This window comes from Cyprinus carpio, chromosome B16 (genome assembly GCF_018340385.1).
Source record: "Cyprinus carpio isolate SPL01 chromosome B16, ASM1834038v1, whole genome shotgun sequence".
NCBI lineage: Eukaryota > Metazoa > Chordata > Actinopteri > Cypriniformes > Cyprinidae > Cyprinus > Cyprinus carpio.
In genome coordinates this window covers 10,379,786-10,401,463 of record NC_056612.1, presented here as the reverse complement: position 1 = coordinate 10,401,463, position 21,678 = coordinate 10,379,786, and the positions used below count along the sequence as shown (strand labels likewise).

Sequence of the window (21,678 nt, the reverse complement as noted above, 5' to 3'; positions counted from 1 at the left end):
CACTAAGGTTGATTATTTTGCATGTCATGTGTGCCTATTCTGTGTGTTACCATATGTAGTATCTTCAACTTCCTTACTTTTTTATAAATAAAATGGCGACCAGGATGATGCATGCTGTTTTTGAATTTGAACAGAATTAATGAATCCCACAGATGGGAAATAAATGGGAAAGTATATAGCATAAATTATATTTAAAAAATGTGAATATGCATTCTGGAACACAATAAAAATGAATACTATCACATATATTGCAGATAGAATGCAACTAGCTGGAAAAGCAACTTATTGCAATAGTGTCTTGCACATTCTGGCTGGAGCACCAGTAGATGTTTGGGATTGTTTGTGTTTAGACAACATTCTCCTTTTACTCTGAGGAATATAATGTGCTGATATTTTTGTACAGAATGTTTGCAGCTCTACCTACACTGTAAAAATGAAAAGATGCTCTAGGCACTATTTGATTCCTTCAGTTTCTGCAGAACCCAGTGATTCCTGACCAGGAGACACACTAGAGGGCTGCAAGATGGTTTCAAATGATTTAAAATAGGACTAAATAAAAAAGCTAAAGTGTCATAAGACACATTTCTTATTTTAATTTCTTCCGTTAAATTTCGTTAAATTTATTTAAGAGGTTTCTCACGTCTTGAAAAAAATAAATAAAACCTGGATGTATGAGAATTTATATGAAGGAATTTCAAAAGTGTGATTTCTAGACCTGAGAAAGATATGGAAATTAATAAAATGTTAAAAAGGACGTATAAATAATATGAATTTTGGTATCACTTTAGGGACCAATGCTTATTATTAACTAGTTGCCTATTAACATGTCTATTATTAACATATTGGCTGTTTATTATTACTTTTAAAGCACATATTCTGCATGACCATATTCTATTTGCTTATACCCAACACCTAAACTTAAGTTTATTGAGGCTAAAGTCATAGTTAATGGTTTAAAAAAAAAAAAGACAACATAAACACACACACACGCACACACACACATATATATATTTACATGACATGAGATGTAAGGGCTGTTTGAGGTCCTGGGCATCTTGTTCAGATGCATGACATCATCGATTCTATCAAATACCAACAGATAAAAAATCTAAACCTGACTGCCTCTGTTAGAAAACTTATAACGGGCTGTGGTTGGATCTTCTATCAGGACAATAATCCAAACAAACATCAAAATCAACACAAAAATGTGTCACTGAGCAGAAAATTTATCTTCTGCCATGGCTGTCCCAGTCCTCTGTCCTGAACCCTGTAGAAAATGAGTGGGGTGAACTGAAGAGGAGAAGCACCAACATGGAGCTGTGAATCTGAAGGATCTGGAGAGAGTCTGGATGAGGGAATGGTCTCTGATCTCTCATCAGGTGTTCTCCAAACTCTACAGTCATTATAGGAGAAAACTCAGAGTTATCTTGGGAAAAGCACGTTGTAATAATTGGGTGCCAATAATTGTGGCCAATATGAACTAGAGAAAGCATTTATTTCACTATGAGATTTCCCCCCACTTTCAATTGTTTTATTTCAATGATAGGTTAGAATTTTGTGATTTTTTTTGAATGAAAGATCAAAAGTATAAACAATAGTATAAAAACAAGAGATGTGGTGAGATAAAGAGGTATGTTTCTCTCACTGAGTGTGACATTCACCAGAAGAGTGAGATTTAGAAATTAATCAGTGAACTTAACTTGAATGTGATTGTTTGTTGTTTTAGCTGGTTGCTCTGTGTGGAAGTGCCATCGCGTTTATCTGTCAAAGTGTGTGTTTACTGTTGCTAGAGGAAGCAGGTTCCTTGCTGTCTTTGGATGCTGAGTTTAACTGGTGTGTTGAGAAGAGTCTGTATCAGGCGGGTCACTTTGCTACAGTATTCAGCTTGGCACGGTGCGTGTGTATGTGGAGAAGAGTGTATCCATGAGGCCTGTCATTTGATGTGGGGGTGAGTGTTTGCGCTCATTTGGCATCAGTGGAATTGGGTGAAAGGTCTTTTTTTCTGAGGAATTCTACCCAGCATTCAAAACACTCAATACGATCCAGATGTGTGTGTTCATGCATGTACACCGACTCCACTCCTCCCTCGCCATCACACCCACAAAACCCCCTCCTCCAGCTCACCCCCATCTTTATATCCCCTCTCCTGTCTCGCTACCTCTTTCAAAACCTCTGCAGTGAATGTCAGGGAAAGATGGAGCGATCTCTGCTTGTGTCTCTTCTGTGTGTGTGGGCCCTCAGCAGCCTGTCTGCAGCATCAGGTGAGCGCGTTTGTGTGCGTGGGTGACTGAGAGAAAATGAAAGGATTATGGGTAGCTTTCCAAGTACAACATTTTTTTTAATGATGTGATAATGAATAATGAATGAATGAGAGATCATATATGATGGATATTTACCTTGTTGGACGAGTTAAATATACGGAGGCTCAGTATTTATGAATGATTATTTTTTTTTTTTTGTGTGTGTGTGTGTGTGTGTAAAGAAACTATGATCATTTGTATTTATTTAAAAATGCATTAAGGTCTCCATTTCATTTTCTTAAAAAAACAAGTCATTTTTTACCTAACTTCATGTTGCTCCAAACCTGTATGACGTTCTTTTTTTCTGCTGAAAACAGGTCCTTTGAAAACTGTTTTTTGTTTTGCCCATACAGTAAAAGTCAGTTGGGTCCAAAACAGTTTTGGACTTTCATTGTAGGAACTATTTAAAAAAAAAAAAAATGAAGGTGCAAAAATGATGACAGAATTGTCATTTTTGAGTAAACTGTCCCATTTAAAATCTATGCCCGATGTGTGATTTTGTAATTTACTACTACAATCCCATCTCATTCACATATTGCCTTGAGAATCTATTTCTTAGAGCTAGTTTTCCATGAAATTTGGAACACACACACATACTGTACATATGCAGTGTATCATCTTCTGTTTCAGTTCAAAATCATTGCATAATCAGAAATGCATAATTGTGTTAAGCTCTTTCATTCTACTACCAACATTCTGTTCTTTTATGAGCTTGTAACATTTAAATGTTACATCCTGTTTATGGGAGGGCTACATTTATCACTGTCTGGTTTGTGTGGATAAATTGTGTTAAACACCTGGTTCAGTTCAGAGAACAGTGTCTTGGGCAGACAGCCAGACATTTAACAGCCTGCTATTTTATGGCACAGATTAAATAGTTAGACAGACAAAATGCATTGTATTTAAAGCATTTCTTGCATGTACACTACTGGGCATTCAAATTTTTAAAATGTTTTCGTAAGATACTGTATGCTCACCAAAGCTGCATTAATTTGATTTAAAAAATACAGTAAAAACAGTGATATTGTGTAGTATTGTTACAAATTAAAAGAAAGATCAAGTGATACTTAATACTGCAGTAATGGCTGCTGAAAATTTGGCTTTGCCACCACAGGAATAAATTACATTTTAACCATTATTTTATTTCATTGTAAATTGTACTGTATTTTTACTGCTTTGGTGAGCATAAGAGATTTCTTTCATTTAAAAAAGACTTTTGACTGGTAGTGTATGTATGTCAGCCCGCTTGTATGTGAAACTGATCTGCGCATTTCTTCACATTTTAATGTTTCTGTGCATGCCTATCTTGAGTGGACACAACAGAACAGTGTCCAGAGAGGATACTGGGTAACGAGAGAAGACAAGTGTGCCCAAAAAAGTGTCAGCAAGATAAAGACTGTGGAAACAAACGTCAGTGTCTCTGTGACGGCCAGTGTGGACTCAGCTGTGTGGCCCCAGGTCAGAGCTTGAATCCTCGTGATGCTTCTAAACACATTATAACAAAACTTAAAAAGCAAATAAATCAAAACAATGACTAAATCTATAATATAAGGCAGTGCTCCCAGTTTTTTTGTGATTGTTCTGTGTGAACAGGTCGTACATGTCCATGGCCTCTCCCACCTGGAAAGAATTTTGATGTAGCTCTCCTTTCCCCTTCACCCTCCTTCTCTGCTCTGCTTGAGGTTCGCTGTAAGCCTGGGTTCACCATGCATAACAGGCTGGATACTACAATACGCCGTTGCCAAGGTGACCGGCAGTGGAGTGGAGATGAGCCTGTTTGTACAGGTAGCAAGGAGAAAATATTTAAACTGTTATGCATTGTTTTCTTCAGTACTTGTTACTTACCTATAATCTATCAGTCTGTCTATCTGTTATTCTATTGCTCAGTCGTTCTGTCTTTGGTATATAGGCTATATATATATGATTATATATATATATATATATATATATATATATATATATATATATATATATATATATATATATAGTCATGGCCAAAAATATTGGCACCCTTGGTAAATATGACAAAGAAAGCTGTGAAAATTAATCTACATTGTTAATCCTTTTGATCTTTTATTTAAAGAAATTCACAAAAATCTAACTTTTCATTGGATAATAAGAAATTAAAATGGGGGGAAATATTATTATGAAATAAATGTTTTTCTCTAATACACATTGGCCACAATTAACGGCACCCGTTTATTCAATACTTTTTAAAACCTCCATTTGCCAGTTTAACAGCTCTAAATGTTCTCCTATAATGCCTGATGAGGTTAGAGAACACCTGACAAGAGATCAGAGACCGTTCCTTCATCCAGAATCACTTCAGACCCTTTAGATTCCCAGCTCCACGTTGGTACTTTTTATCCCTGTGTGCACCAAACCCATCTTTAGTGTTTGCTGCTAAAAAGCTAATTTTTTAGTTTCATCTGACCAAAGAAGCCAGTCCCATTTAAAGTTCCAGTCGTGTCTGATAACTGAATATGCTGGAGTTTGTTTTTGGATGAGCGAGGAGAATTTTTCTTGAAACCCTCCCAAAAACATGTGGTGATGTAGGTGCTGTTTGACAATTTATTTTTAAGGTTTTCTGACTTTTTCTGCAATTCTCCAGCTGTGGTCCTTGGAGAGTCTTTAGCCACTCGAACTCTACTTCTCGCTGTGCATTGGGACGATATAGAGACACATCCTCTTCCAGGCAGATTTATAACATTTTCTGTTGATTGAAAATTCTTAATTATTGCCCTGATGGTGGAAATGGGAATTTTCACTGCTCTGGCTCTTTTCTTAAAAGCCACTTCACTAATTTGTGAAGCTGAATTATCTTGTGCTGCACATCAGAAATATATTCTTTGGGTTTTCTCATTGTGATGGATTATTATGGGAATTTGGGCTTTGTTTTCCCTCAAATTTATATTTCTGTGAAACAGGATGCCTTGGATGGATAATTTCATGTTCATAATCACCCTGGAGTGCTCAGAATTGTGAATATGAATGGGAATATACTTCTGAGATATTTTACTCATAAGAATTTCTAGGGGTGCCAATAATTGTGTCCAACGTGTATTTGAGAAAATGAAAATTCTGTCATTAATTACTCACCCATGTTGTTTCAAACCCATAAGACCTTCATTCATCTTCAGAACACAAATTAAGATATTTTTGATGAAATCCAAGACCTTTCTGATCTAAATACAGAGCACGAATTCTGAGTATGAGTCACCATACTTGGCTGTATGTCACATCACTTTCACTTTTTTTTTCACTTTAGTGGTTCATCTGTAATTTTATGAAACTATGAGAATACTTTTTGTGTGCAAAGCAAACAAAAACAATAAATTTATTTAAAAATTTCTCTCTTCTGTGTTAGACTTCGACGCAGCTTGTTTACAATCAGAGGCATGCACACACATGCACCGTGGTACGCTCGTGAACGTGCATCAAAAACAAAGATGTTGAATAAATTCATTTTTTTTTTTTTTTTGCACTCAAAAAGTATTCTCGTAGCTTCATAAAATTATGGATGAACCACTGATGTTGCATGGACTATTTTAACAATGTCCTTACTACCTTTCTGGGCCTTGACCTTGGTAGTTGTGTTGCTGTCTATGCAGGGTCAGAAAGCTCTTGGATTTCATCAAAAATATCTTAATTTGTGTTCCGAAGATGAACCAAGGTCTTACAGGTTTGGGACAACATGAGGATGAGTAATTAACAACAGAATTTTCATTTTCTCATTCAAAATGAAAATTTTGTCATTATTCACCCATGTCGCTCCAAACCTGTAAAAGCTAAGTTTGTCTTCGGAACACAATTTAAGATATTTTGGATGAAAACCAGGTAGGCTTGAGACTGTCCCATAGACTGCCAAATAAATAACAGTGTCAAGGTCCAGGCATCGTCAGAATAGTCTATCTGCCATCAGCGATTCAACTGTAACGTTATGAAGCGATGAGAATACTTTTTATTAACAGTGTTATTTATTTGGCAGTCTATGGGACAGTCTCAAGCCTCCCGGTTTTCATCCAAAATATCTTCAATTATGTTCTGAAGACAAACTAAGCTTTTATGGGTTTGGAATGACATGGGGGTAAGTGTTAATGACAAAATTTTCATTTTGCGGTGGAGTAACCCTTTAAAGCCATTTTTCTTAATAAAGGGATATGAACTCGCTATATGTTACTTTGGAGATCAGAAAAAACTTCTTGATATTGGATTGTAGGTCTGTATTGGTATAAACTATAGCAGAGGAAAAAGATGCCCTCCTGGGTTCTTTAAAACATTAGAACATAGATTGTTTCCAAAATAACCATAAAACCTAAAACCATTCTACTATGGCTATATTTTCAACCAGGGGTCTGCAGAAGTTCTTGCAGCTAGTCCTAGAACAGATACAAAATAAATAAATATTATAAACATAAAAATGGCTTAACTGTTAAGAATTATACAAGGCAATTTTTTTTTATGAGTATATGAGTGAACATTACTATAAAGTGTAATTGGTTTCTATATTTAAGGTCTGTGAGTCGAGATGGGGGTCCCTGGGTCTGTAACATTTAAAAATCTGATATTGCATAAATACATATTACAAATGGAACATGACATGAAAACATCAGTCCTTTTGGTTCAGGTTGCCCTCATCTCGTTCGTAAACCATTCAGTTAATGTCAATATTATGCAATTCAGGAAGAAAGCCTTCAAAGCAGCAATATTATGATGGTGATATTGAGTGCAACCGACCATGAATGCAGGAAAAAATTAGAAATATGTGTCAGTGTCTGCATAATAATGCAATTTTTTGGTTAGATGAGTAATAAAAGCTTAGAGCTTGTGGACCTGGGTCACCGCTTGTTTCTGGGCTATGAGGTTTTAGTCTTTAGACTCCAGCTCTGTGAAGAGGAGGCGTGAATCGGCAGAGCTCCAGGCTGCAGCATTCCCAGTATCACCCCCTCTGTAACACATGCATACATTCACACACACATTTCCTGGAGTAACATGAGAAGTATTTCTAGGAATGAGCTGTCAAAAGAGCCGAGGTGTGGGCGTTTGGGGTCTGTGAGAACCGTCCTGCAGTACTCTATTATCGGCAGATCAGTGACATAGAATATTTAACAAGCAGAGACAGGCATTTAGATACGCCGGATTCACACACAAAGTTCAAGCAAATTCAAAGCTGAATTGATGTACAATGGAAGTTTGGTGTGTGTGCATGTTGACTGTGTGATTTCCTCCCCCTTCATTAATCAGTCATCCTCACAAAAGGGGGAGAGATTTGATACATAACTGCATGAGTCAACTGCTCAAGAGGGAATGTGAGAACAGCTTGTTCCAGATGGATTTTTTTCTGATAAAACTCAAAATGTAGCTGCACATTCTGTCCATCCATCATCTGGGTACCCGCTCAGCCACACGTTGACCTGTGAATCCATTTGTCAGCCCTACATATCCATCTGTCCATTCACCCTGTCATGTATTTGTGCTCACACTACCTCATCTAATGTATAGTGGATAAAAGCTCCAGCCAATATCCACAGGGTCATCTATTTGAATTCCTATCACGACCATGAACCAAAAGCCCGGGAGGCTGAATAATGGAGGGCTTTTTGCTGTAATATCTCTGCTCTTAAGGCCCGTTCACACCAATAACGATAACTAAAGATAACTATATTTTTGTCCACACCAAGGGATAACAACATTCTGTTGATTTTAAGTGCATCCTGCAGTTTTGTCGTCTGCTGCTTTAAATGCTCAAGCTCTTTAAAGTCTAGTGGAATCTGACTGGCTGTTTTTATCATCCATCACATTCTGAAAGTGATTCCATCAATAATGTTTCTCTGTGTTATTATTGTTCTAATTGTTTTGTGAACATTCCTATATTCTCTGATATTTAGAAAGAAATAACAATTAACAATGTCCAGGCTCTTCAATGTTTAAACTTTTTAAGAGTCACTATCCTCCCATGTGACCAATTTTAACATGACACTAGTTTTTTAGATATTTATTCAGAAATACACAAAAATGCAGTGCAATGACTTGAATGTACTTGTGATTTCTATATTAATATTTTTATTGCTCAAAAAAATTACCATGTGTACGCAAATTCCCAGGGAAGTGCAAAAATTTTGCAGAAACATTGTAACATATTTTTTCTTCCCAACTTATATTTTTCCTTCACTGTGTCCCCATAGCAGCTCCTTTAATGTTTTATATATCATAAAATAAAATAAATTCAGAAAAATACTGAATGATTTACTAGTAGAAATGATATCATAAAGAGGACCGCTGCGGACCCTCATGACTGTGTGTCAAGGTCAAGTCTATTGCAATATCCTTTTTTTAAATGACTAAGATGTGTACACAAGGTGTCAAGAAATTATTCATTTTATCCTCTTTGATTGATTTTCACTAGCCTAAATATTTAGATAATTAAATTGAAAGTTTAAATTGAAAAGGTTTTTCTAAAACAATAAGAAACATGAATAAGGGTACAATTCTAAAAACTTTGAACATGTGTTGCAACCAAGCATTTTAAGGCATAGTCAACTCAAGAGATAAATATGCTATTTTGATTTTTTCCACCAGCCTCCCCAGGAGGAGGTTTTGCAGCAGAGCCGGTTCTGGTGCCTGAGGTGTCCTGTTCTTTGCCTGATGATGATGATCTGCTCTCTGTGCAGGGCAGTGCCATCGTGGGATCCACCATCCAGTACCAATGTGCAGCTGGGTGAGACTTATGAGAAAGAGAGAGAACTGTGACTGATATAAACAGAAGATCTAGTTTTATCATGCTTATTTAATCTACACACCTTGTCTTCTTTCTCATGCAGATCTGTGCTGATTGGAAATAGTGAGAATATCTGTCATGAGAACCAGACGTGGCAATACCCTCACCCAATCTGTCGCCGTGAGTGTGTGCATGTGTTCGTGTGTGTGAGTGTATGCACTCTTCAACATGGCAATGACTGAGACATAGATCTTGCTAAAAGGAAATAGCAGGTGTATTAGAATGTGCTTAAGTAGAAAATGTTAATCTAAACTGCTAAAGAGATCTCAGTTTGCCTGCTCTTGCACACCAAAGTAATGAGAGAGAGATGAGAGGGACAGCGGGAGAGAGAAGAGCAATGAAGACTGTGTGGGTTTGTGAGTAGGTGGATAGGGCACTATGTAAATGAATTTGTGAGTGTGCAGCGCTATTGCATCCGATGCGGGTTTGACTAATATATGCTGGTGCAATGCTGCCCCCTGTTGGATCAACCTAGGATTGTTGGGGTTCAATACACATTAATAGTTCACCTGAAAATGAGAATTCTGTCATCATTTGCTCACCCTCAATTTATTCTGTAACCGACGATGGTAGCTATTGAGTTCCATGGTATTTTTTTCAATACTATGGAAGTCAATGGCTACCGTCAACTGTTTTTTTTTTTTACAGTAATTTACTTTTGGGTGAACTATCCCTTACTACCCCCTATCATTACTATCCCCTATTTTCAGGGTAAAGTTATATTCAATTTTTGCAACTTGGTTGCTATGAAAACCTAGCCCCCAATGTAAAAAATAAAATGATAAAAAAAAACTTTCGGCTTTTAAAACATTAAGATTAACATTATTTGCCACTAAAGTGGTGTTGATTGAGCCCAGGAATATTCTTTTACAGGGTTTTCACACTATTAGAATTTATAAGGTTTTTAAGGTTTCATTTTTAATTCTGCAGTGTATTTACATGTAAGTTTAAGTGTGTGCTTATGTATGATATCAGGTGTGGTTTGTCCTCCTCCTATGGAGGTTGAACGTGGACATCTGGTGGCTGTCCAGAGAACTGAATATGATGTTGGTGATACAATCTATTACCTCTGCAAAAAGAACTTCTTGCTGGATGGTCCAAATCAAGTGACTTGTTTATCTAATGGGACATGGAGTGCAGAGCCTGCCTGTCGGGGTAAATAAAGCTCTTAACAAAACAATGCAAAGTCATCATGACTGTGCTGAACATTCGCATTGAAAATTTAATGTGCATAAATATAAGGTTTGGAATGTTTTGGTTTCCAGCCGTGAATCATAAACCTCCTTTTTGTCAAGGCAAATAGCATCATTCTCTTCATCATTCTTCCCCCTCTTCTGATCAGCCCACTGTCCAGTCCCAGCTCAACGCAGCAGGGTGATCGTGGGAGGAGTAAAGCTTTGGCCATATGATCTGACGGGTGGGGTGGTTGCTCATGGAGAGAATGTGACATTTTTCTGTAAACATCCAGAAAAACTGTGCAGCTTCCCTGCCACAGAGGTCTGCGTAGATGGACAGCTCAAGCAACCTAGCTGCTATCTTGGTACATAATTCACACCACATTAATGCACATAATATAATAATTGTACATTACACTTAAAAATATCCCTGCATCACCCTCGTCTCCCTCTTTTCTCTTAAGACCCCACCTGGCTGCAGTTCAAGCTCTTTCCTCATCGGCTGGTTTCAGAGATTGATCCATGTGATCCTGCTGACCTTCAGTGAACTCATAAATTTTTGACAACACATTTTGCATGTGGGCACACACAGCTCTCTCTTCACTCTGACACCATGACCTGGAGTCTGGATCAGCGTAAACTGTATTATTAACGTGCCAACTAAATTTGTTTTGGGACGGATCTCAGTAGGATCTCACAGTTATGCCTCATTTAACTCTTCTCTTTTCTTTGTTGTATGTTGCATTGACAAAGTTACCTTAAACAGAATTTGTGTCATATTTTATATATGCAAACACCCTCATACTTGCTTGAGGTTATGGTTGCTATAAGCTGCTCTCATCTATTTTATTGTCATACAAAGTGTAAAACTGATTTTTGAGGTAGCGTTAGTCTTTATCTTGATATAATATTTTATTTCTTTGTAAAAAAGTGATTTTCTGCTACCTGATATGTTTGTCAAACCCACTACCAAGAACACACAGGCTAAAGCTGAACTCAGAAATCATGCCGTGTACAGATGCTCTCCGTATTCCAAAAGCAGTTTAATGATATGTTTAGAGTTAACTGATTTTTGACTGGACTGCTCGATTGGATTGGATTACATAAATAAGACTTGGGAATATTATAGCCTAAAGCCTTGCTTAATCATTGCTGTTATACAGATTCAGTTTTGCATTTGTGCAAACTTCACAGTGAATCATCTTTAAATGTTTTTTTCTTCTTGTAATATCATGATTCTTCAATAAAGAAACTGGAGTGTTTGTTGTCATTTAAAACAATGGTTTTATTTTAGCTGGTTAGACTGTATACATGATTTTGGTAACACTTATAGCCTTTATATTAAGTTAATAATGATATAATTGTTGGATTCTAAATAATTTCTTATTTTGAATAATGTGCCACGATTTTACTAAATGTGTAATTATCATGAAAATAAAGCGAACATATTAGCAAAAGCACAATTGAAGTTATATAAAATTTCAATCCTAAAGCATGTCCAGGTCGGACGCAGAAAACTGCAACACCACGACACCCCCCTCCCCTTTCTGCTCACGCTCAACCTCTCCGCCCAGTCATTCATTCATATTTGGTCTTCCGGAAGTATCTCAGGGTCGGGCCAGTCAGTGCCTGCGCGAGCTGACTCGTGGGGTGAGAACAGTTTTATATTCAATATTTCAGTTATAAAGAGGCGATGTGCGCGAGTGGTTGTACGCGTTTGGGAAGAAATGTGAGTTCTTGTTAGTAGCAGTTCAAGAGCATTGGATGTCTTAGAAAGTTTGAAATAGGGTTTCCAAGGCAGCAGTGTGTCTGAGCGCTGTCACCGGCTCGAACCCTCGGTACGCATAAAATGGCTGGTCGCAGGTTCGAGCGCAGTCAGTGTTTTGACCAAAATATGTGAATAATTCAAGTGTATTTGCATTACACAGGTTATGGGGAGGGTATATCCTTCAGACAGATACTTTTGGACATGTAATGGCACGGGTTCGACTCGCTGTCTGGACCCCACAGACATCACACGCGATGTTTGGTTTGATATTTTTCTTCTTTAAACGGTCCTCCGGCGCGTAATGGCGTCGAATGTACCCGTGTTGATCTCTAACTCTCCCACAGTGCTGCATGGCTGAGTGTACGGACAAAGGCATTGGTGTCAAACCTTGAGCCATGCGCGTTGACAGTTAATTTGTGATGAAAACCACGGGTAGGAGGAGTGGACCTGCTGCCATGACAGCGCGCCGTTCAAGCTCACTGCGTTGCATTCCTGCTAACTGCATGGCATTTGTGTACTTTTGCAAATATTACACAGACACATATTGGTGGAATTATAGGTCAGAATTGTAAAAATCTTCTTTAGTAATGTAATTAACTATTGATTTGTGTTGGCATCCTATCAAGCTTTTCAGTCCCAAAGAACTGTTCTGTTTTAGTGTTTTTATGTAGATAAATGTAATTACTTCTTCACTTCTAAACACAATTAGATTTTGTTTATGAACAAAAAAAAAAGTAATATCTTTAAAAACAAATTGCAAATTATATTGTTGCATTAATTTAAAATTAATAATAAAGTGTTGGTGGGTTTTTTGGGTTAAATATACTGTTTATAAAAACACATGCCATTATGAAATATAATAATTCTGTTTATAAAATATAAAATGCTTTATTGTTTTGATTTATTGTCAAAAAATTTAGGTTGTTATCACATAGAGCTCCGGTTCCCAACCCTGGTCCTGGAGGCACATTTTGCATGTTTTCTTTCTCTGACACACCAGTTAAAGGTCTTGGAGTCTCTACTAATCAGCTGATGACCTGAATCGGGTGTGTTTGATTAAGGAGACATGCAAAACGTGCAGTGTTGGGGTGCCTCAAGGAGTATCCGCCAGACTCCTCTAAAGTGTGTTCTAAGGTTTAAAAATATATCAAGAGTAGTTTTGTTGATCTATCAGACCAAAACAATGCATCTACAGTCGTGGCCAAAAGTTTTGGCAGTGACATAAATGTTGTGTTTTGCAGAGTGTGCTGCTAAAGCTGTTGTGGTGTTCATTTACATTGTTTGTAGATTATTGTGTAGAGTGAACAGATGCATTTTAAATAATTTCTAAAAGCTTCATTGGCCAAAAAAATGAATAATAATAATAAATAAAAAATGAACTTTTTCACAAAAAGAAAAAAAAAAATCACTGTTTTTTTTTTTTTTTTATCCTGCCACAAAATGACCAGCTAACATTAATTGACTAATCATATCAGCAGTACATGTGAAAGTGTGAATGAGTACTAGTCAGGTAAAGTCACTATCACACTAAATAGATTGTAAGAGCAGACTGATGGAGGGAAGAAGCACTTCCAATCATTGTGTTCTTGTTAGCAATGCTTACCTCCAAAGAAACACTTGCAGCCATCATCGCTTTGCATCAAATGGCTTCACATGCAAGGAAATTGCTACAAAGAATACTGCACCTGAAAGAACCATTTAGTGCAGGGATAGGCAACTCCGGTCCTGGAGGGCCACTGTCCTGCAGAGTTTAGCTCCAACCCTAATTAAACACACCTGAACAAGGCAATCATTGTTTTCGGGATTACTAGATAGATACAGACAGTAATGTTTTTATGAGGGCTGAAGCTAAACTCTGCAGGATAGTGGCCCTCCAGGACCGGAGTTGCCTATCCCTGATTTACTGGATCATCAAGAACTTCAGAGAGAGAGTTTTGACTGCAGTGAAGAAGTCTTCAGGACATCCCAGAGTGTCCAGCAAGCGCCAGGACGGTCTCCTGGGGAGTCAGCTACAGAATCGTGTCACCAGCAGTGCAGAGCTTGCTCAGGAATGGCAGCAGGTTGGTGTGAGAGCATCTGCAAGCACAGTGAGCCGAAGACTGGTGTCAAGAAGGGCACCAAAGAAGCCACTTCTCTTCTAGAAAAATGTCAAGGACAGACTGAAATTCTGCAGGAAGTACAAGTATTGGACAGCAGAAGACTGGTGCAAAGTGTTATTTTCTCTGATGAAGCTCCCTTCTGACTGTTTGGGACATCTGGAAAATCAATTGTTCAGAGAAGAAAAGGTGAATGCTATCATGAGTCCTGTGTTGTGCCAGCAGTGAGACCATCCATGTGTGGGGTTGCTTTTCAACCAAGGGAGTGGGCTCTCATAATTCTGCCCCAAAACACTGCCATGAATAAAAAATAGTATCAAAACGTCCTGCAAGAGTGACTTCTTCCAACGATCCATGAGCAATTTGGTGATGAACCATGCATTTTCCAGCATGATGGAGCACCATGTCACAAAGCAAGAGTGATAAAGAAGTGGCTCGAAGATCATTACATTGAAATTTTGGATCTGTGGCCAGGCAACTCCCTAGATCTCAATCACATAGAGAACCTGTGGTCAGTCCTCAAAAGGCGAGTGGACAAGCAGAAGCCCACAAATAGTGATCAACTCCGAGAACTAATAAGGCAAGAATGGATCGCCATCAGTCAGGATTTGGCCCAGAAGCTAATATCCAGCATGCCAGATCAAATTGTAGAGGTAATGAAGAACAAGGGTCAACACTGTAAATATTGACTCGTTATATTTTTTTGCCAATAAACGCCTTTAAAAAAAATTTCAGTATACCATAGAAACGTGGAAAAATAATCTGCAAATACTAAAGCAGCAAACTTTTTCAAAACACAATTTATGTCACTGCCAAAACTTTTGGACATGACTGTAGAGAAAGCTGATAATGTATTTGTACTCAGAATGAGCCTGAGAAAGTAATGTATTGAAGCAATTAGTAAAAAGTTAATTTCTCTAATAGTGTATGAAGAATTTAAATATATTATAATACTTCTGACAGTATGTCAGTAATATAAAAAAAAGAAAAAAAATTTAAAGGGGTCCTATTATGCTTTTTAATTTTTTCAACTTTAGTTAGTCTGTAATGTTGCTGTTTTGAGGATAAAAAAGATCTCCAAAGTTACAAAGCTCAAAGTCCACTTCAAAAGGGCATAGTTTATTTAACAGAAATCACTTTTCAAAAACTACAACGAACGACTCGTTTGAACTACAACGCAGATTTTCTGGGATTTGTTATATCACAAATACCGACGAATGGGAATAGACCTGGTTGAGCTGCACTAGAGAAGGCAACGAGTGTTATCACTATGCTGGAGACTCGCTAGCTTTAACAAGGCAGACGGACTTAGAGTGGTTACAATCATCCGGGTTTAAATCGCGCTCAAATCGATTAGATTTTGATGCAGTATTTACACCGAAGCTCACTGGTGGCTATGGTAAGGGGCATGACATTTCCTGACCAGTTGCCGAGTGGAGCCAGTCACAACACACACTGGTCCAGCTAACCAATCATAGCACATTTTGTATTTTAGAAGGCGGGCCTTCATTTGATACAGGAACTATTCGAGTCGTTCATGCCAGACTGGGGAGAGAGGTGCTGTAATAATGTAAAATATGTGAAAAATAATGTGTTTTTCGAACAACCTAGAATAAGAGCCTGTTCTAGTACGCCCTCAAAACAAAACCAAGACTTTGTAAAAGAGCATAATAGGACCCCTTTAAAGGCTTATAAAATAAGTGATCAAAAAGGTTGTGTTTTTGTATTGTTTTTTTTTTTTTTCCCTGTGAAGCGTTGCTCATGGATGTCATCAGATTCTGCTGTTGAATGTATGTTTTTAGTGGGCATTAATATTAAATGAAAATAACCTGAAACTTAATCATGTTGTTAAGAAAGAGGAAAATGGGTTTTTTTGTATTACTGCTCCCTAGATGAAATATAATTACACTTTTTTTTTTATCAACCCCATATTGCCTCCTCTGTTTGTTCTGTTTAACTGCAATATCTGTTATGATTTTGTTTGTTATGCTTGTGAATAGAAGTACTTCATAAATACTTATAAACAAACCCCCTTAGTTCAGAAAATGAACAAATTATTGTACAGTTGTTTTCCAAGTCACATCAAAACTTCCTCAGCATCCATTTTTATGTACTATATGATACTGTCTTTTTATATGTAAATACACACCTATAACAATATTACTGAAATAATGTTGCAGTATTAAATATTGAATATGTATTAAATATTAAATGTTAGTAATAATTTATTAAGAATATACAAAGTGGCTGTAACTTCAAAAAGGTGATTTTTAGTAAAAGTTGCAATTAATTTGTACATTTTGACAGCACTAATATTTTATAAAGGATTGTTACCTTAATACATTATTTGAGATTTGTCTTTGTAACTTGAGTTCTGTTATTTCTTTACAGAATGTAGAATCTTGTTTTTTGTCTTATGTTTTTTGTTTGCTTGTTTGTTTTAGATTGATGCCTTAGATGAGTAGAAGGTCCTGACTGATGGCAGTAGCAGAGACATGGGTGAAAATCAGCAGTTACATCAGATGGGAAAGGAACTGGCAATGGTGCCATTACATGGATTATGCAAGATTGTGTGGCACTGTCAGGCAATATTTCAATGTTCTCTCAGGTTATAATGAACAGACTTACTTTGTGAGTACTGAACAATAAGATTTCTTCTCTACTGCTTAATGTACAGAAGTTGCTATGCGCAAACAACAAACATTGGACAGGATAAGTGAGACCATTCCACATATTAAATGGACTGATCTTACTGCCACCAAAGAAAGCCAAATGTCTGTGGGTCAGGAGAGTGAGTTATCAGATGAGGGACTCTCATTGAGGACAGAGTCTAAGGATAAAGCGACCCCAGATGTGTTTCTTGTTCCACCACAAGATCAGACAGAATTTATAAAGGATTACAGCAAGCAGAAATCGCCAAAAAATGAATCAGACTCAGACCAGATGAGTCTTTTTGAAAACCAGACTGTTGAAGATAAATTGGCCCCTTTTCATGAGAACACAAGGAGTCTACCAACAAACATGCAGCTGATACCCAAGATAGAGTCTGATAATGCTACGACAGAAGCTTGTGAGGTAACAACCAAAGCTACAAACATTGCCAACATCTCATCCAGTGATTTACTAGAGATTAAGGTTCAAAGACAATCTATTTTAAATAAAGGTTTTCATAATGACACACTACTGTCACCTGGTGGAGGCAATCACACAAGCAAGGAGTCATGTATTGAGAATAAAACACAGGTTGTTCATGTGGCACATACAAGAGGGAGTAAACTTAGGATGGACCTAAATGCAAACAAAGAAAAATTTGAATATAACAAAGGCTGCATTGAAGATTATAAAACACAAATTTTATGTAATGTAAGAGAGGAGAGACTTGATATCGGAAGTAACATGGCAGTGACAAGTTCTTTGGGACAATATGAAGAAGACATGGTGTTAGATTTAAGCCTACCAAAAAAGAAAGACCAAAATAAGGAAAGGAAGTGTGAATGGGTTGTAGACCCTGAATATGAAGGTTCACTTCATATGGAAGTTGATGAAATCGAGGAGGAGCCTCAACATGTAGAAGTGGAGCAGGAGGATGACAATGAAATTTGCTGCATTTCATCAGTAAGTGACGCTCATACATATCTGCCTCAGCATTGGGATGGACATCTTTCCTCTTCTTCGCTTGAAGCCATGCCAACTACATCGTATCCCAACATCATAACCCCAGATCCGATGGATACACTACTTATAGATGACCAGGGCATTCCTTACACACTTACCGCAGATGGACAAAAAGTTCCGCAAATTGATAATATACATGCAGAGGACCTCTCTAAACAAACAGATCTAAGCCCAGGACAAGCTGAAGATAAGCCCTCATTCATTGCTGATGTACAGGATATTGCAGACTCTAGACTACAGACACTACCCAATTCACTGTGTCCAAATATGTCTATAGGGCATGTCTCAGTGGAAACCTCACAAGTTGCCCCAAACCAGGAGCCCAAATCTCCTCTTGATAAACCCTCCATCATACCTGCCATATCTGACTTGGCATCAGTACCCATTCAGATTGTGGCTAATACTACTGGGTCAAACACTCCCATTCTTCTTCTTTCTCCATCTCAGCTTCAGTCTCTTTCCTCACCGGCCTCTAAAGCTAACCCAGGGCTAATTACCCTTTCCTTACCAGTTCCTCTTAGTCAGAACACTCAGTCCTCCCCCATGTTCCTAGTTTTGTCATCTCCTCAGGTGTCCTCAACTCAGAGTTCGTCTTCGCCTGGGCAGTTATCTCAAATTTCCTCTTCTTCCACTGCTGCACTTCCCATAGCAAATTGTCCACTTGATTTGGGATCTACATTAAGTTCACGCCCGTCACTCAGCACAGTTTCCTCTGCCACAGCTACAGACATCTCAGGACTGAATAACCTTTCTAATCTTCCTGCTAGCCCTACCTCATCAGCTGCTTCCTCTAGCACTTCCACAGTGACCTCTACAAGTCCAACCAAGCAATTCAGCACTGATGCCTACTCCGACACACCAGTGCCCACTTCCTTTCGGGAAGCCCTTCTCAGATTGGCTGTGTCTGTGGAGAAGAAACAAGAAAACCAGCCTGAGACACATTCGGTCACTACTCCATGTTCTGAGGCCACCAAGCCTGATTCCTCTGCCATAGTCCATGAAAGTAAAAATAAGGAGACAGAGGTAAACTGTGATGGTGAGACTGAGTCTACCTCGGTAGACCAAACAGACTCATTAGATACCACCTCTTCTACATCACCCATTCGTCCTGAATCACCCGGAATTCTAATCAGTGACCCAAAGAACCAAGCATTAGGCCCTCGTCGCATTCTTTACTGTCAGTACTGTCCGCGGGTCTTCTACTATCTTTCGGACCTTGAGCGCCATTCCATCACACACTCCCAAAGCAAACCCCATGTATGTCACCTTTGTGGCAAGGCGTTCAAAAGATCAAGCCATCTTGAGCGACACAAACATATCCATACAGGTCAGAGAAACTTTGTGTGCCAGCTTTGCCCAAGGCGTTTTCGTGAATCAGGGGAACTAATGAGGCACCAGAGAGTACACACCGGTGAGAAACCCTTCCAGTGCTTAATATGCCACATGCGTTTTGCAGAGCGCAACACACTGCGACGTCACACGAAGCGCAAGCACCAAGGCCAGCAGCTGGAGGCGATGGACATGAAGGCAAAGCCAGAAAGTGGAGGGATTTCTCTTGCTGGTATACAAGGAGAGCCAGAAGAGAATGCGGAGTGGTACAGTTCAACAGTTCCTGAAATGGAGTCTGACAGTGACACAGGGGGAGAATGAGAACTACATGGAAGGCATATTATTGTCTATATTTCATTCCATTAACTCTCGAGACCTTTACTGGTGATGACTGAACTTGGCAATATTCAACTTCAGATTCATTCTAATAAGCTTCAGTTATTGAGTTAGACCTCTTGATGAAATACATTTGTTTTGATTCTTTACCTTGAATAACTTTGAAATACCTTTATTTGCTCCTTATTTATTGTTCTCATTTCAGTTTTTCGCATATGCAGCATCATTCTTCAAGGGTGTGATGTAGTTACTGTAAAAGACTAAGAAGCTCATTATTGTTATTTATAATTTTGTATTATGATCTCTTGAAGTCAAGCAATTGCCTAGATTAGCGCATCAGTATATCTCTGCCCATTAATGACTAGGCCCACAAGAAATTTGCAGCCACGAAGCTCCACAGAATTGGAACATACATCATTCTCAAAGTTCTTCTACACATCTTCCACTCCTTTCATTGTGATACTCCACCTGACCTGCAGAGGACAGTATGGGGTTTTGTCCTCTTTAAACTTTCAAACTTGCATTATACAAATCTTCTGACCTGGCATTTCCAATGTTGTCATGTACACCTTTTTATTGGCATTCTTCATCATCTGGTTGTAGAGTTTACAGGTTAACACATTGTCTTGTTTGCATATGTTCTGTAGAATTCTCCAGATTCCTTCCAAAATGCAGAAGAAAAAAAATAGATTGCATCTGGGGTTTTTTCATGACTGGGCTTTTTATTTCAGAACATATTCAGATATTATGCATTATAAAACATCTTGGCCTGTGTTAATTTCAGTTTCTCCCTCATAGCTATTTTTAGTATAGTCACCTTCTTATTTATCTTTTAAAATGCTCTGCTTTTTTGTTATTTAATATTGAACTAACTATTTGGCTTATTAACCCTTTGCCTTCGTCAAGGGAGGGCCTACTTCAATTATTAGATTGAAAATATGCTTTTATCTGGACAAAGAAGGTTTTACTTCTCTTGATCGCTTATCAGCCAGCTGTTACAAATCATTGCAGAAAGTTTGAATTAGAATTTCAAGTAAATTTGCACATACGTACTTTGAGATGTAAATTACTTGAAATAAGTTTTCACTGTCATAAATACAATTGACTGGTGCTGTTGCACAATTCAAATTAATCTTGATGATCTAACATTTCAAGGTTTGAATTTCTAATTTATTAGTTTCTTGAAATTCAGTTCTCCAAGTTATGCAGCTTGAAAAAAAGGTTTAAAGGTTCAGACATTGCTGATTAATTCTGTTTATGTAATTTGCCATGTAAATAACCAAACATCATGCACGGACTGGACACCTTGGGCTAATCTAAAGTTCTTTTCGTTAAATTTCAGATTTGATTAAGAATCTGAATATTTGCACACACTAATTAAAGCTTGTCAAGCCCTTCTGTTTTCCAGTGGTTCTCATGCTTAATTAACCTTGCTTTAGGCTCACGGCAGCACATGTTCTATATGCAGTGGAAGTGTTTCCAGCTGCTGATTGATATCACTAAATTTGGTTTGCACACTAGTTTACATATGACTTCATTCATATACAGATTGGTTTAGTGTTTTTATTAAGCTCATTTTACAGTAGATTTTAAAAATATTCCATTCCTTCTTACAAATTAATGATGAATGCTCAGAATGTGTTTTAGCTAACTAAGAATAATCTTGCACCAATGAGAATTATTTATTTATGGTGGAAATGTATATATTTGAAATGGCGTGCTCTGTCACAGAACACATATGTTTAATACACAATTTAAAAACAAGACTGCAGATATTTAAACAGCCTAATTTCTGAAACCTGTGTCACGGGATTTTGAATAAAATGAATCAAATTCAAATGCTTCTAAGCAATCTTTTTCCCCCTTTATTTTCTTTATGTTAAAGCTATTATGAAAAGTGTAAAAGTGTGTGAATGAATGAATGTCATTTGTATATATTTACAGTTGCCACAAAACCAGTCATAAGTAGCAATATTTGTAGGTATATTTGTAGCAGTATCCAACAATACATTGTATGGGTCAAAAGTATTAGTTTTTCTTTTATGCCAAAAATCATTAGGATATTAAGTAAAGATCATGTTCCATGAAGATATTTAGTAAATTTCCTACTGTAAATATATCAAAACTAAATTTTTGATTAGTAATATGCATTGCTCAGAACTTCATTTGGAAACTTTAAATGTGATTTTCTCAATATTTCGATTTTTTTACACCCTCAGAT

General features: G+C 37.6%; 2 protein-coding genes across 3 annotated transcripts; both read left to right on the top strand.

Moving 5' to 3' along the window:
- The first annotated feature begins 2,047 nt into the window (after positions 1-2,047).
- LOC109070740 (beta-2-glycoprotein 1-like) lies at positions 2,048-11,515 on the top strand. The gene is made up of 8 exons (XM_042740659.1): positions 2,048-2,261; positions 3,612-3,758; positions 3,894-4,085; positions 8,880-9,018; positions 9,122-9,198; positions 10,054-10,233; positions 10,421-10,618; positions 10,718-11,515. Exons 1-8 carry the CDS (start codon positions 2,063-2,065, stop codon positions 10,798-10,800), a joined length of 1,215 nt encoding a protein of 404 aa, XP_042596593.1. The 5' UTR covers positions 2,048-2,062; the 3' UTR covers positions 10,801-11,515.
- Positions 11,516-11,830: 315 nt separating this feature from the next.
- On the top strand, positions 11,831-21,389 carry LOC109070741. 2 transcript variants are annotated; one of them, XM_042740658.1, is made up of 3 exons: positions 11,943-12,091; positions 16,562-16,697; positions 16,795-21,389. In XM_042740658.1, the coding sequence occupies exon 3, from the start codon at positions 16,803-16,805 to the stop codon at positions 19,440-19,442; it is 2,640 nt and encodes an 879-aa protein (XP_042596592.1). In that variant the 5' UTR covers positions 11,943-12,091; positions 16,562-16,697; positions 16,795-16,802; the 3' UTR covers positions 19,443-21,389. The 2 variants fall into 2 exon arrangements, with proteins under 2 accessions (XP_042596591.1, XP_042596592.1); XM_042740657.1 differs by lacking the exon at positions 11,943-12,091 and adding an exon at positions 11,831-11,903 and having other exon boundaries at positions 16,562-21,389.
- The last annotated feature ends 289 nt before the right edge of the window (positions 21,390-21,678 follow it).

What these genes read in the sequence shown, in the direction of transcription:
- LOC109070741 (XM_042740657.1), top strand. Translation starts at nt 16,803, where the DNA reads ATGCGCAAACAACAAACATTGGACAGGATAAGTGAGACCATTCCACAT.
- LOC109070740 (XM_042740659.1), top strand. Translation starts at nt 2,063, where the DNA reads ATGTACACCGACTCCACTCCTCCCTCGCCATCACACCCACAAAACCCC. An exon ending in ACTCAGCTGTGTGGCCCCAG is followed by an intron (nt 3,759 to 3,893) that starts GTCAGAGCTTGA and finishes CTGTGTGAACAG; the next exon opens with GTCGTACATGTCCATGGCCT. An exon ending in TGCAGAGCCTGCCTGTCGGG is followed by an intron (nt 10,234 to 10,420) that starts GTAAATAAAGCT and finishes TCTTCTGATCAG; the next exon opens with CCCACTGTCCAGTCCCAGCT.